This window comes from Embiotoca jacksoni, unplaced genomic scaffold (assembly GCF_022577435.1).
Source record: "Embiotoca jacksoni isolate LCO1_2020_lvr unplaced genomic scaffold, fEmbJac1.0.p SCAF_10, whole genome shotgun sequence".
Lineage (NCBI taxonomy): Eukaryota > Metazoa > Chordata > Actinopteri > Embiotocidae > Embiotoca > Embiotoca jacksoni.
Window position 1 is genome coordinate 6,968,313 of NW_027185230.1, and position 15,790 is coordinate 6,984,102.

The window sequence follows — 15,790 nt, forward strand, 5'->3', positions numbered from 1 at the left end:
TATAGCTGTCACTACATTAAACACATGTTAATTATGGTTACCATGACGACAAACGTCGTTATATATGTCGTTTTGGCAAATGACCTATTTTTTGTTTCGGTACGAGGACGCGTTGGTCCTTTCGAGGGCGCCGAAAACGCTCGTGGTCAAAGGACCAGGAGCCGGTACCACAAAGTTAAACTGGTTATCCAGCCATGTGTCAATCTTGTTTTAAAACAGACGGGAGGGGGGGGGGGGTTGTTTATCATGACATAGCCACATAATGACAGTATGCATTATAAATGCAATATTCTTTCATTCCCTCCAGGACTCCTGACAGTGTTGATGCTTTTTCATCACTGTACTGCAGAGTAACATGAGTAACACGAGGAGTCTTTGTTTAGCCCTTTGTTGTCTTTTGTTTAAAAAGAAAAAAAGAAGTATTATATGTCAATTCTCATCAAAAATGTACCATTTGTCTCATGCTCTCTTTTATTTGTTTCTGCTTTGACAGCAATATCATCACATATTCCGTTTGCTTGGTGGTTCAAGCCCCAGGACTTTAATGGTCTGAAGAATATTTACAACATGGAGATTACACATCAGCATTTGTGTTTAGACTTTTATCTTTACAAGAAGCATGGGGCATGAATATAGAGCATGACAAATAACATTTTTAATGTTTTTCAAAATGAGGTAGGCTTTGAAGTTTTAAATGTAAGAACAATTAGATATGCACACTGACTTGCGCTCTTTCGCTTGAGTGACATTCAAGTGCAGAAAATTGGAGGCAATTACAAATTTGTCTGTTCGGGGGGGGGGGTTACTTAAGTTCTCCCCCTTCTAAAGAGTTAGACAAAAAGTTAAGTGCTCTCAGAATCAGAATCAGAATTGTCTCTGCTGTATTCATTTTTTTTTTTTTTTTTTTTTTACAGTAAGACTGATGTTTCAGACTTTACAGCAGAGCTGTCTGTCTGTTTGAAGAGCAGGCATGGTGGGAAGAAAGCCAAACTGAGTCGGCTGACCGTGGCTGTCCATCCCTCCAAAATAAAATATCAGATGTTACCCTGTGGTTGCTTTTCAGAGCTGTGAAAAGCAACCATCCAGTGTTGGTTCCTATGCTGCAGCACAACTCTGCTGAGCTCCGAGAAGTTTTGACCTCTCGATGCCGACTTTTTCTTTTCAAGTTAGGAACATGAATTGTAAAAGGAGACATTGGCATTGAAACATTTGAATTGTAAAAAAAAAAAAATGTAATGGAACTAAAAAAAAATGAATTGGGACCGAAAATCCCTGCAGAGAAAAATGATGAGCATTAAAATTATACAGATATTGCACTCTCATTACTGCAGCCCCTAAAACCCTCCTCTCCATGTTAAAAGAGAGATGAAACGGAAAACCTCTGGCCCCGAAAATAAATCGTATTCATATAAAATCCTATCCTGTTTTTTTTTTTTCTGCCAAAGAAAAGTAAGACAATTCAAAGTCACACAGTGAACAATTATGTCAAATTATTTTTTTTTAATGAAAAGCTAAAATGTTTTTAAATGTCTGTATTTTATTTATCAGAAATACTAGTTTTTAGCAGTGTAAGTGCATCTGTTTTCAATTTGTCCTTTTTTATATCAGGTTTTGTTTTCCATGCCAAATTTTATTTTCAATAGCAAAACTTGTCAATGTTCCAAAGCCAATTTATTAAGAAAAGAGTGATGGAGAGTTGCCCATTAGCTAAAACCCAGTACCTCACTTCACAGGCAGAGGGCAGCATTACACATATATTTACTTTGTTGTCCTCACCATAAAGCATTTAACTCCCAAGAGAAGTCCTTGGACATTTTACTGCAAACGACAATAACATGTGAGGTTATGAACATATATCCATACATATACATGCATATATATATATATATATATATATATTGTATACATATATATATATACAAATGTAAACTAGAAAAGAGAGACTTACTATAATACAAAGCAATAAAATCTCTTAACAGTAGTCTAAAATCTCAGCGACTGAATCTGTTGAGATGACAGCAGCAATATTTCAGTCATCATGACCTTTAGCTTCAACTCTCTCCCTCCCAGGGTCTGTTCTGACCCCGCGCTCACATTCTTAAAGCAAAATCTGAGAACCTATGAGGGGGGTAACTTTTAATCTGAGAGGAAGAGTATATTGAGACTCAAAATGGAAATGGCTTTCAACCAAAACCACTCAAATCCTGTACGGGGTCCATTTGGACTCTGTTAGCCTATGACTTCTGTGATACAGCCTTAAATATATACAATGGTGGTACGACGCGTGAGCGTGTGTCCTTGTGTTTTCTGAGTATTACTCCCTGCGTTTGTGTGTGTGTCATGACTTCAAGTTTGAGCTCCCAGTGTGGGCTCCCTTCAATCCACAACTCTCCTCAGAAAAATGATTCCTGTGAATGGGATCCATTGACCCAGGCTGGAACTGAGTGACACCCCGTGGTGCGGTGCCAGCACAAAAACGGCTCATTTGTTTATAAGCTGACAATCACAAGCTGACCAACCCTGAGAGGCACTGAGAGACATAAACAAATGTTCTTGCTCGAAACTTCCAACTGGACTGAAATATGGATTTTATGTGGACAAGGCTGACATACGTGGCTGTTTTGATGATTTCTTTGATTTTCTTTTAGAAATGAAAAAAAGAATAGAAATTTAGAGTGTATTTTTCTCAGAAGTAAAAAGCTCTTTCAACTAATTGCTTCAAGATTATGTATTTAATTTGATTTCTAAGGAGAAATTAATGTTAGTGTTGCTTATTTGCAGACTCCGCTGTGGTAACATTTACATTTTAAATATGAGTACTCGGCTCAAATGAGTATCCGGTAACGATAATGTACCCTTGACGAGTACGAGTATCATACGAGTAAATGTGTCAATATCAGTGGTGATGAAGGAAGATCCCCATTGATAACTACCGTCTCTGGTTTCTGACAGATGTCTAGCTGTGTCCACACATCGAGGCCGGCAGCTTTCGGATAAAAAAAAAAAAAAAAGGATTCAGCTAACCCAAGGATGTTTGAGCTGTGACAGAGCACAAGTTTGTGTGGATTTAATTTCAGTTACTTTACAAAATTAAGAAGCATAAAATAACTTATATTACAGAAGTGAGATTACTTTCATAAAATATATATACACCCAAACCACAATATTTTCCTGAACCTAACCATGTAGTTTTGGTGTCTGAATCTCAGAAACTTTGTTCACATCTCCGAGACGCCAGCGGGCTGTTACACGTCAGTGTTTTGACACCCTGGGATAAGAACAGGTTGCAGGACAAGACACAGTGTATAAGATGGCACAGAGGGAACAAAGCAAATGAAGAAAGAGAGAGCAGGAGACAAAAACAAACGTAATTCCCAATGCTTTCCTCTCTGTGTTAAAAAATTTGATAGACAATCCAAGAAAAGACTCCAATATAGACCTACCCTGGTGTTTACACTGTGAGTTCTCATTGGTCAAAGCTCCAACCTGCACCGATAACTTTTGATTTATAAGCCCAAGGAGATTTACTATGTAAATATACTAAAGACTCAGTCAACAGAGTGCTTATTACCATGGGTCTCAGTTAACACACTGCAATGACTCTTAGCCTGATGTAGTGATAATAGCCACAGAGAAACCTACTCTACACATAGGCTTATTTGTGCAGGACTGTGAGGGATTGACCAGAGCTGCATCACATAAACAATAACACGCTGTGCTTGTTTTAACAATGGGAAAGTGATTTGGTCTTTTGTCATGAAATGTACAGAAAGACTGGCTCTCGATGGAAGCATTATTGGGTGAAAGAATCCTTAAATCGGGTGGTAATTGTGGGGGGAAATAAAATCCATGTCCTTGTGATAAAAACGTGAGAATTACTGATTAATCACTGTCTTTTAAAAAAGATAGGAAATCATCAAAGAAAAAAAAAATCTGCTAATAAGTACAGTAAATGTCAATGTTAGACATCAGAAGGTGTCATCTTCGCCTTTAGCTTTATTGATAACTGCCAGTAAAAAAAAACCTGACAAATCCTGTTTTTTTTTTTAATTGTTAAGTCGTCACAAATTACCAACGATTTTGGATGTTAGGTTTTTATTTTTACCTCCAGTTTTCCACTTTACAGGAAACAGACGTCCATGTAGACATCTGCTTTCAATTCCTGCACGTTTGCTCTGTCCAATCTGGCAGCCCCACCTCCAAGTCCCAGTGTGGTGTGTTTTTATAAGACCCGTTTTCTTATTTGGTTGTGTTTCAGGCAGTACATGTCTGTCGGGAGAATTTTTTTATTTTTTTTTTCATATTGTGACAAATGAGGTTATAATGAGAGCACAAATCCCCCCCAGCTAGTTTAGCAACAGATGGAACAAATTCGTCATATTCACCTATCTAAATACTTTGTCTGCGTGTTTGTGTGCATTTATGTGGATATAATTGTTACATGCATATACATTACAGTGTTACGCAGAATTGCTGGCGTTTCAGGTAACTAGTTGAAATACTATCCTCCAGCTAATTCACGTCTGTCATGTTTGCCGGCACTGAACTGAGTCTGGAATCAGAATCACCTGCCAGAAAAGAAAAGCTTAAATTACATGTGGAGTTTTAGATAGGAAATAAAAAGAGTTCAAACCAAGGTAATGGTCAGCTGATCAGCGAGTCCTGGTCTTGGATTCTTGCCTTTTCTAGACTGCATTTAGCTCCTACAGTACTCAGTTTGACTCATGGCATTCACACTATTCTTTATACGGTGTTTCTAATCGTAAGTGAGCTGTAACATCTGTCAGCAAAAACACTCAACACGAGGCAATTAGAGGAGAGACCTGTACCTTTGTTTGTTTGTTTTTTTAGTGAACGATGGGAGGAACTTACGAGGTTTTGTGTTACACGGAGCAGAGGAAAGATGTCGTTTAGAGTCGCACTCTATTTTTTAAAGCAATGTAAGTTGAAGGCTTTCAGCCATTGCACTGACTACAGGTATGACTTCCGTCTGTGGTGTGTTAAACCAAGGGTAAGAACCCAAATGCATGACATGGGAGAAGGAGGTTCTCACAAAAACAAAAGTCTTTAATATAGATATATATATACTGTATAATATAAATAAATAATAAGAGTCCACAAACTAACGAATCAAAAACTGAAACACTGATGATACCACAACACAAAGTGGATAAACTGAGCAGCTACGGGGAACTAACCATCGGACAAAGAACTTACTGATTCCCGAACAACAAACGGCAACAAGGGAAGGAAAACAAGAGACAACAACAGAAGAGACAGGAACACAAAACACAAACTAGACTCAAAGACAACAAAAACAAATAAGGTCCAAACCACAACAGTATTATAAAGTCAGTCTTCTTTTTCCTTCCAAGTTTTCTTCACTCAAAGAGGTATCAGTGTTCTGTTGGACTTTAAAACTTCAGTGGCAAAAAAGTCTGTGGTTCAACTTGTTTAGGAGACAAAACAAAAAAATGCCAGCTAATTAATCAAAGTGTCAGAAGTAGGGCTTAAAAATGTGTTGAGTAAACGTGATCAGTCTGTAATGCTCTCTGTATTCCAGGCGGTATTCGGTGACCAAGTGAAGTATTTTACCTTGATGTAAACTTCCCCATCGAACTTCCACTTGGCTGGACATGGCAACGGTTCCCTGCATGTGTTAGTGAATAAAACACAAGAAAAAAAAAAACATTGACGAACAATAATGAAATGTAGCCAGTGTTATTCAGAAGTGTTAAGTGTTGTAAAACAAGAAGACAGACATACCTCAGTTATATCTTGTTTGTGTACTTGATACTTGTTTTTGAAATCACTTGCCTGCCATTCCTCACTTATTATAATCTTCTGGTCTTGACATTGCTCGTGCACACCGGCACATCCAGCTCACAGCCTCCTCTAAATCAAAGCACAAACTAACAAGTCAATTAGCTTTCTTTTCCTGTTGATAAAACAAATCAATTAACTCTCATTTCCTGCATATCTGAAGAATCCGTTCGCTCCGGTTTCCTGTTTGTTTCCTGCAGGGACGACATTTTTGCCAGCAGAGCAAGCTGCCTTGTTCGTAGCAGACCACATGCACACATCAAACAGCTTCTAACAGCAGCCTTATCAGAGCACATTAACATTGCATAAACATGCAATGAACCCTGGGTAAGGGCGTGGGGGGGGCGGCAGCATGTGTTCGTGTGTGCGAGTATATACCCACCCGCTCTTTGGTTCAGGTTAGCCAGAACACATGATCGTACTGTTGTGAAACCAGACGACTTAAACCTGCCTGTGACATAATAAAGGTGGTCAACATTAGTCTAATATTCACTCATCTCTGATTTAGTTTCCACAAGCTCACGAGAAAATAATCTGCCCATTTAGCTACTAAATGCTCTGTTAAATTCACCAGCAAGGAAGAAGGAGGAAGGTATGACCCTCAGCAGGAGGGTTCACAAATTCCATCACTTGTTCAAAATCACATGCTGTTGTGAGCAGTGGTCCAGATGCAACGGTTATGTTTTACACACCTGAAACTTTAGCAGAGAGCAAACATCAAAGTTTGTAACAAATGATTGAAGAACAGAAAGAAGTAGTAGGGAGCAAAATGCAGTGAGTAGGAGTGTTAGGGAGCGACTCGCATATCCATGCAGTGAATTTGGGTCTATATAAATAGCTATTGCCATCACAGAGGCATAAATATTGATTACAGCAGCTTTAAAGACCGTTAAAAGGCAACACATGTTGATTATTATTAGAACAATAATAAGCAGAATAATTATAACAATAATTTTGGTACTCACTGTATATGAATCTACATAAATACTTTATTGTTGTCATGGTAATACTATTACAATCATCTCATGCCATAAATGAAATGCAAGACCGAAGCATTTCGCCGAGTGTGGTCTACCTGGGTAGACAGCTCTATGCATTTATAACTGAATCATTATTATCATCAAATGCAGTTGAAATTATACTTATAAGACATTTGACAAATGACAAAAATAAAAAATAAAAAGCTTGGACATCATGGTGAAAAAAAGTATATTGAAAAATAAAAAGCCATAGGGAATGTTTCATATGGCCTACAGCAAAACTACAGTAGTTAAATAAATTAAAGAAATGACGTCTATGTGAAACACACACACACACACACACACACACACACACACACACACACACACACACACACAGATTCTTTCAGCAAACACACACACAGCAAAGCAGGTGATAACACTGATACATAAAGTACAATACAATCATCTGTTCCTTTCAAAACGTTCCTCTTAGTGAGACACATGACATGGACTATGGTGGTTAGTTCCTGATTTTCTTTCAAAAATATACTGCATATCTATTTATATATTCATATAAACAACAACAATGCTTCTGATCGTTTTAATTTTTCTTTTATAATCTAAAATACATCTATAATATTTAGAAACAATATGTACAATTTTCCCACCGCAGTAGGTTTTTTTTTATGCAACCTTAAAGAGATTCTTCGAAAATGGAAGAATAAATTAAGGTCACCTCTGTTTTCACGCCCAAGGGGTCTGAGAGCTGATAGACTTTGTTTGTCTGTCTCGCGCACACATGCACATGCACATGCACGCACAGGACATATGGTTCCAATTGTACTTGTGGAAGGTATTTGATATTCAGGATGGTATTAATGATATTTTCGTTTTTATTTGCTGAACGGTCACTTCAGTGAAACGTCAAACTCTCTGAGGCGCTGAATGCTGAATAGTGAGTGTCTGCTAGAGCAGTGCAATCCATCAGGGAGCTGCCTTGTTGTGTAATGTCTCTGAGATGTCTGACAATACTTCCTCTTTTTAAACTGTCACTTTTCCTTCCTGCTGTGCGTAAAATAACAAGAAACCTCCCGTTATATGAATTTACACGCTTATCTGGGCCTCAGTTTGTAAGAGACATCTTCTATTGACATGATTTCCCATCAGAAACAACTTTATCTAGCCTCACATCCAACTGTTACCCCGACAGCTACAGCTCATATTTCCATGTTTTTTTGCGGCCTCCTCGACGTCTTAAAATGTGCGATCAGACCAGACTTTACATTAGCACGTGTGAAACCACTTTATGTTTGGGTTTATATTCAGGAGTCCCAAGAAATGCTCTACCAGAGGAACACAGTCCATTACTGTGGGATCATGATAAGAAATACGCAGAGTAAGATGAGCAAAAACAATGAAGGCATGGAGATGGGTGACGCTGAAGGTGTCTGATGGTAGTTGTAGTGGTTGTGGGCTCTGTGAGGCGGCTGCACTGTGATGTAACCGTTGATGATGCGAACCAATGGGGGAGGCGGGGACTGCACCATAGAACTGTGGAGAGAAGACAAATAAAACCATGTTTTTATTTTAAATCACATTTGTCAATTAAAGTCCCCAAAAACTGATTTTCCACTTGGGTTTCTCGTTGGAAATGACAGGTCCCACATAAAGAAACAACTTTCTGTTGGAGCAGCTTGTAATTTGTATTTGAGAGGTTTCTGTATTTGTGTCTTTGTCTGCGGTCCTTTCACTGGCTTGAACCATAAAAATACTACAATCAGGATTTAGCAAAATGTAAATCAGTTGATTGGTTGTTTGTTTATGTTGCCAGACTACTGTCAGTCAAACGTGATAACCCACTCAGTCCTCACAATAAATTTGAGTGTTGCTTTTATTGGCATGATAATCTAATGTTACAGAAAAACATTTCAGACATTTCAGGATCTTTAAAGGAACTATGAATGCATGTTGTGAGTATCACTATACAATGACTGTAATTTCATTGCAAACACTGGTTCCTAGTTTTCAATTTAATGTTTAAAAAATGGGTCCAAACAAGCTTTGTGTAATCTCTTCATATCGTTGAGTTACAGCAGTCTGGGTAATGCCTTATTATTTCCAGACTTTTCCTTTACTTCTTTTAAACACAAAAGATTTTGTTCTCTATCAGCACTGTGCCATTCTCTGGGTTTGAAGGGGAAATCACAGTATAATCAGCAGAAGAACAGGGCTCGCTCTCTACATCCCCACATTGTCCGCAACTGGCAGAGAAAATATGCAGAGTGCAGGAAGTAAACAATGGAAATATTAATGAGGATGAAGGCTACAAAGGAAAATTTCTCTTACAAAGCTCGTAGCCGTGCAACTCTGATCAGTTCATGGCTATAAACCAACTCCCATTTATTACTCTGTTTTTTTTTTAACTGTTCTTTCTCTTCAAAAATATTCTGCCGACCACTCTTTTGGTTTTGGTCCTCCTTTTGTCTTTCCTTGTTTCCTAAAGAAGACCTGCAATTAAATTCTCTCTTCTCTTCAGTTTGAGAGAGGAACTGAGGTGTTAGTGTGGTTTTCACTGGGTCCAGGCCAGGAAAATACTGCAGTGTTTCCATTTTACTAGATAATGTTTTCCCTTTCAGAAAAAAAAACATGAATTTCACATGTGCAAAAACCCAAAAAATGTGATTACATCTGATTGTGCGCATGTGAAACGTGTATTTTGCACATAGGAAATGTGGTTTTGGAACATTTTCATGGTGTAATGTGTGAAGCCCATGTAGAATCCCATGTGAAAACCTTTCCACCTATTATTCCCAAGTTATCATACGTTGCAACATGTGGTAAATATGTATCATACATGTGATCATATGTCTCCCATACGGAAAACATGGGAAACTATTTTCTGTAAGGGCTTATGAAGAGAGATATACGAAAACACCTCTATCGTAATTTTTAAAAAAGTATCCAAAATTTCCATTACCAGTCCTCATTTGTCTGTCACAATGGTGTTACAAATAGGCAACAGTGCACAGTGTAGAGACCAGCGACGAGCTCTACCAGGCTGTCTGCTGAAAAACAAAAGGTGCTTTCACACCTACCTTGTTTGGTCAAGACCTTTGGACTTACTAGTTGGGTCTGAATCAAAATAACAGGGGTGAGAGGCGCTTTGGACCACAGTCTGGACCAAAGTACCAGAATTTGGTCAGACCAAGAGAGGTGGTCTCAGTTCAGATCAAACTTAACCATGGTTCAGTTCATTTGCAGTGTAAAAACAAGTCAATGGACAGCTCAAAGTTTTGGACCAATTACAAGTTGCGGCTGGAGCCAAAAATACTTTTTTATATGGATAATAACTCTAGACCAAGCAGATAGCACATATATAAGGCATACCTGTAAGTAAAATGTATATTTTCAGAGTTTCTGTAAACTGAAGCAGGTTTTTAAACATGCAGAAATAGGTTTTGAGTTTTTTACGAAAGTTATGAATTGATTTAAGTTTGAGGGTCTGAATAAGAGCAAGGAAACCATGTGTGACACGTTGCCGTGTAATCATGCATCAAACACAACAGAGACCTGCGGCACTGCAGTCACCTCGGTGTTTTGGACCGCCTTCGCCTTCTCTTACACCGCCACCTTCTCAGACATTAAAATATACAAAGACGTGCAGCGAGCATATTTTGTAACATGCACACACAAACAGTCTGTTTCCTCTCCGATCAAAATACGTGGCCTTGCAGACATAACATACACAAACGTTCACAAACCCCCTCTGTTCTCGGGATGAACAGACGCTACCTGGTTGGATATTTTATTTCCATCAGTAATTTGGAATAGTGCGTACTGTACATGGAAAAATACAAGTTCATTCTGGGGTGAATGAGACCACAAATCAATGACCATATTATCCACAATGTTTCTAAATTGATCAACAATCTTAAAGAGATGACGATATTAAAAACATTTTGTCATGTGACAATGTAGGAAAACAGATTCAGATCTGCTCCTTATCATGTGAAAACATGCAGCTAAGTATATTCCCACAGTTTGGATTCACCTTCCCCACACGTCTTTGGACTGCAGGAGAAAACTGCAGCAGCTGACGGGAAGGCAAGTGAACATGCAAACTGCAAATACCGCAATGCTCTGAGCCTTCTAGTATGCGGATTGAAGCCAATATAAAGAGAATTTAAGGCTGAATGTGTTAACAGAGGGAGAAGAAAAGTGAAGAAAGGTAACATCAACACAGAAGGAGATAAAAATAGATCCACAAGAGAAGTACAGCTGGGAATTTCAGATGTGATGACATCTTAGAAATTTCAAATGACATGTGTAACAGTAGCATTTTATGCTCCTGTATAAACAGTCCAGGTCACCATATGTGTAATGGTAATACCAGATAGTCGTAGTACACAAGCTCTATGGGCCACATGGGCTGAGTTCAGCATGCAAACACATGTTCCTTCATCAGACATAGAAAAGACAAACAAATAATACAAATATTTAATTTGATTTATCTTTAACTAAGAAGCCAAATCTTCTTGTCTGATTGTACTTATTTACCTGTTTTGGGAATATAAATGAAAATGTTTATATTGTAGGGGACATTTTCTACCATATTAATATGAACTGCCTCAGGACAGTTTTCACAAATTGCTCAGTTAATTTAATTTTCCTCAAGAGACCATGAGAAAGTGAGGGATGATTTTTTTTTTTTTTCCCTCCCAGCAACAAGGGCTTTTTTGTGTGAAGTTTACATGTTCTCTTTGTTCTCCCTTCGGTTGCTTTAATTTTCTCCTACAATCCAAATTTGTGCAAGTCAGGTGAAACTGGAAACTCTAAATTACCCATAGGTGTGATTGAATGCGGTTGGACTATATGTGTTGGCCTCGTAATGGACTACAGACTCTCACAACTGCGCGCTGACATGGCCTCCAAATCTGAACAGGAGAACGGATGCATTGAGGGTTTTTATATTAACCATTTAGCTTCCTGCCCGAGAGCTCAATGACGTCTGTGAAAACAACATTTTGCTGTTACAACAGAACTGAGAGAAGTTTCAACACAGCAGACCACACCTTGTGCAGAGGGCTCTTTTCTGTCTGAAAGGTGAGCCTGTTTTGTTGTCCGGTTAGTCCCTGCCTAGAGCTACTGTGAGACCAAAGCCGGATTTTAGGAGGGATTCCCAGGTTGCTATTTTTACATCCAAGACACTTATACCAGTTAGGAACTAGTCTGGACTAATACCACACTACAGTGTGTGTGTGTGTGTGTGTGTGTGTGTGTGTGTGTGTGTGTGTGTGTGTGTGTGTGTGTGTGTGTGTGTGTGTGTGTGTGTGTGTGTGTGTGTGCGCGCAGACTGCATTAGGAGCATGGTGATGTGATATGGTGACTGTTTGAGCCTGCGGCACCACACCAGGAAGTGTCAGTTTTATTCTATAGACGAGTCTGCATTACACATTTGTCATTTGTCCTCTCACATCCTCTCCATCTTTCTTCTCTGCGCTTTTACTGTTATACTCTTTTACTTCCTTTTGTCCTCACCTCTGGCCTTTCAACTCGAGTCACTAATGACTGATATGTACAGAAGCAGGACTCCCATTTTTCAATTACCTCTCTTCTATTCGAACCCAGAGGTCGTTAAAATGTCGGTGCCGCTGTTTCTTCTGCTTGTTCCTCCTCTTTTTCTTCAGCATTTTTCTCTCTGCTTTCTCGAGCAGCTCCAGGCTATCCGGCGGCAGAAGCATGTGGGGTAACAGATCCTCCTCCAGAGGATGCCCCTGATCCCCCTCCTTGTGCGGGAGCTCGTGGAGAAAAGGCTCCAGGAGAGGGGACTCGTCGTGGTGGTCCTCTGACTCTGGCGAGGCAGGTCTGGATCTCCTGTAAGATACACAATACACATCACAGCACGATGAAATGTTTCAGAAGGAAACAGGCAGAAGATGTGTGAGCATGTAGCATTAACATCTACCATATTATATTATACATATTATTGAGTATTACATACTGAATAAAGGTTAACGGCAGAAAATATTATTACATTTAGGTGGGTTATGGTTGTTTTGTTATGTTTTGGCTGCTTTTATTTCTGTGACTCCCTTTGGAATCCACCGTAACTGAATCCAACCTGACTAACTATTCAGCCTGGTATCATGCCATGTCAGTGTCATGTTTTGCCTCACGAGGTGTACAAAGTACATGCGATGGAGTACAAAAAGTGATAAAGTCTGAGTGTGGAGGAGGTCAGCGGTGGCTGGATGTAACACTATTGTCCTGTGGACTGACGGGTATATGACACGCGTTGGTGTGATGCAACGTTGAACGATAATAATTGTCCTTAATTAAGGAGCACGTTTCAGTTCCAGTATCTTGCAAATGTAACAGTATGTGGTTATTTGATATTAATTCCAGAGCTTCTGTGCTGTATTGCTTCCTGGATATGTCCTTGTGAAAAACTTAAGTGCCAATGAAAAGTTTTTCTTTCCTGAAATTTGATTCAACCATGCCAGAGTGAAGTTTAAGGCAAGGAAAGGAGGGGATGACGCTAAGTAGAGGAGAAGAGAAGAAGAATTCCGGCAGTGCAGGAACAAGAGGCCGCGGATGATCCAAGAAGCAATATGCAGTTTAATAGAGAACATATTCAAGATGTTCTGGAAAAACAAATTAAAGGTCTGGAATGGGAAGTATGAGAGAAAAACCAACTCTCATCGTTTTGATTGAAAACACTCTCTGCTTCTGAGATCAGTAACTATCTTTAACAATCACCACACCCACACACACACACACACACACACACGCACGCACACGTGCACACACACAAAGACAGAAAATACACTCACACCTGCACAACTCTGATGTAAATAGATAATATAATAATTTAATGATATATATCATAATATATTGTAAGGGTATAATTTAACAGCTGTGCATGGACATACAGTTGCAGCCCCCGTGTTAACCCATGACAGCAATCAGGTCAAATGCAGGCTCACTTCAGGCTCACCATCCCGCATCATCGGTTTTGTGTGTGAAAGTTGATTCACTCATCCACTCACTCGCATACAGGAACAAGAACACAGATTTGAGCTGAGATAGCCACCGGCAGTGTGCCATGGTACACTGCACTACATGCTTCACAGCAGGAGCTATATGAACCCTTCTTAAGTCGACCTTTTCAACGCCGCTTCATAGGTGGCCTGCAGGGGGGATTTGTCAGATTTATCTGCAGTACGATCAATAAAGTGTAAACAGCAAAAGACACACAAAAACCCTAAAGCATGAGAGACGTCAGTGAATAACCCAAACATGAGATCCATGATTTGGAAATATTTCTTCTTGTAGTGTCTGCTAACAAGGTGGTCACGCAGCATTGCATTCATTTTACAAGATGAAAATTTTTGTGGCTAGTTGGAGATCTGGTAGCTATTGGAAACATGATTTAACCATTTAATACATTTCCTGTACATAGAAACAAATTTAAAGTTGTATAAAAATCAAATTCTGAGAAAAACATTCTGTTGATTTTTGAGGATAGCGCAAGTTACAGATATTTTGTTAAATTTGTCACAAAAACCAAGTCCATTAAACGTTTCGCTAGATGATGATGCATCTGTGTGTGTGTGTGTGTGTGTGTGTGTGTGTGTGTGTGTGTGTGTGTGTGTTTAACGACGGTGAATTTACCTGTTTATGGGTTGCCCAGCAGGGGTGTGCTGCACCTCGTATCCCTGGCGGTGAAGCACATCAATGACTGTATTGTTGCCAAGAAAGTGACCTGCCACCAAGAACAAGAAAACTTGATGACGCCCAACTTTAGAGCTAAAGCAAGCTCAGAAAAAATAAATGTAATATGTTCCTTTTACTGCACTGTTTAGTACAAATATAGGAATCAAGCCACACAAGATTAAAATGTCATACAGGAATAAAGCCGAAGGAGCCCATTGAAGAGCTCACAATGAGAAACGCACACTAAACTCAGGCTGCGGGCATCATTTCACAATGTTCATGTCCATTTTTGTATTATGTTGGAAATGCACACACACAGGAAGCAACTAGAGGCCCTTGTATCAGATGATAGTGATGCAGTTTCAAGTTAATTATGACTGGTTAAGATTTTTCTTGGAGAAAAACCTGGAAAAGCACAAGCAGAGTGAAGATACAGATGAAATCATGAAGGAATCCCAACCATTTCTTTACATAGGGGGCGCTATTTTGTGCGATTAATTCACACATCAAAACATTTTTGCAAACTATATTTTGGATCATGAGCGCAAATATTACATGAAAAAAAAATACTCTTTATTCAGAAGGAGGTCAATTTCTCTGCGAATAAAGGCATCAGCCAATCACATTGTGCGAAAGCAGAACAGACATCAGGTTAAGTCCTAACGACAACAGCTGAGCCAAGATCTTCATCCCTGGATGATGCTGAATCAATCATTGTTTTCTGAAGACTGAGATGAATCTTTTTGAAGGCTGTCACAAATTATCTCTGCTGCTGGAATAAACTTGATGTGAAATATTTGCAGGTGAGTATTTCAAATTGTTATGTTGCGTATTCGTCACACCCCGTGGCGTGTAAAGGCCTTTAGTCTGTTCAACATAAAGCTGAGAGGCCATTAGCCTGGTTTAGCATAAGGCAGTCCAGGCAGTAGAAATGCAAGCAACAACTCTATTATTCGTTACATCCTCGCTCAAACACTTCATATTACGAGTGAGGTAAAAAAAACTTACAATTTCTCTACATATTTAATAGAGTATAAATATATAAAATTATATTTACCATATTTATGATCCCATTCTTGTCATCTGAAGACTTATTATACTCCGGTTGCGTGTTAGAGCAGCTCTATTTTTCTCTGCATCTCTTTTAAACGTATGTCTCCTCTTCCTCTCTCTTTACACGGCATATCCTTTGTTTTCATTTCTCTTTATCTCTCTTCATTTATCCTTAATCATTCTTCAACCCCCCCTCATATTATACCTCCTCTCTCCCCCTTCCATTTTCATCTCTC

The 15,790-nt window shown here is 39.0% G+C and overlaps 1 protein-coding gene across 1 annotated transcript in view; it reads right to left on the bottom strand.

Moving 5' to 3' along the window:
• Positions 1-6,800: 6,800 nt before the first annotated feature.
• The window catches only part of trabd2a (TraB domain containing 2A), a 56,772-nt gene continuing 47,782 nt past the window's right edge, over positions 6,801-15,790 (bottom strand). The window contains exons 5-7 of the mRNA XM_069163087.1: positions 14,460-14,550; positions 12,393-12,659; positions 6,801-8,336 (exon numbers count right to left, since the gene is read on the bottom strand). Coding sequence (XP_069019188.1) covers positions 8,150-8,336; positions 12,393-12,659; positions 14,460-14,550 — 545 coding nt within the window. The 3' untranslated portion in view covers positions 6,801-8,149. The remainder of the gene's footprint in view (positions 8,337-12,392; positions 12,660-14,459; positions 14,551-15,790) is intronic.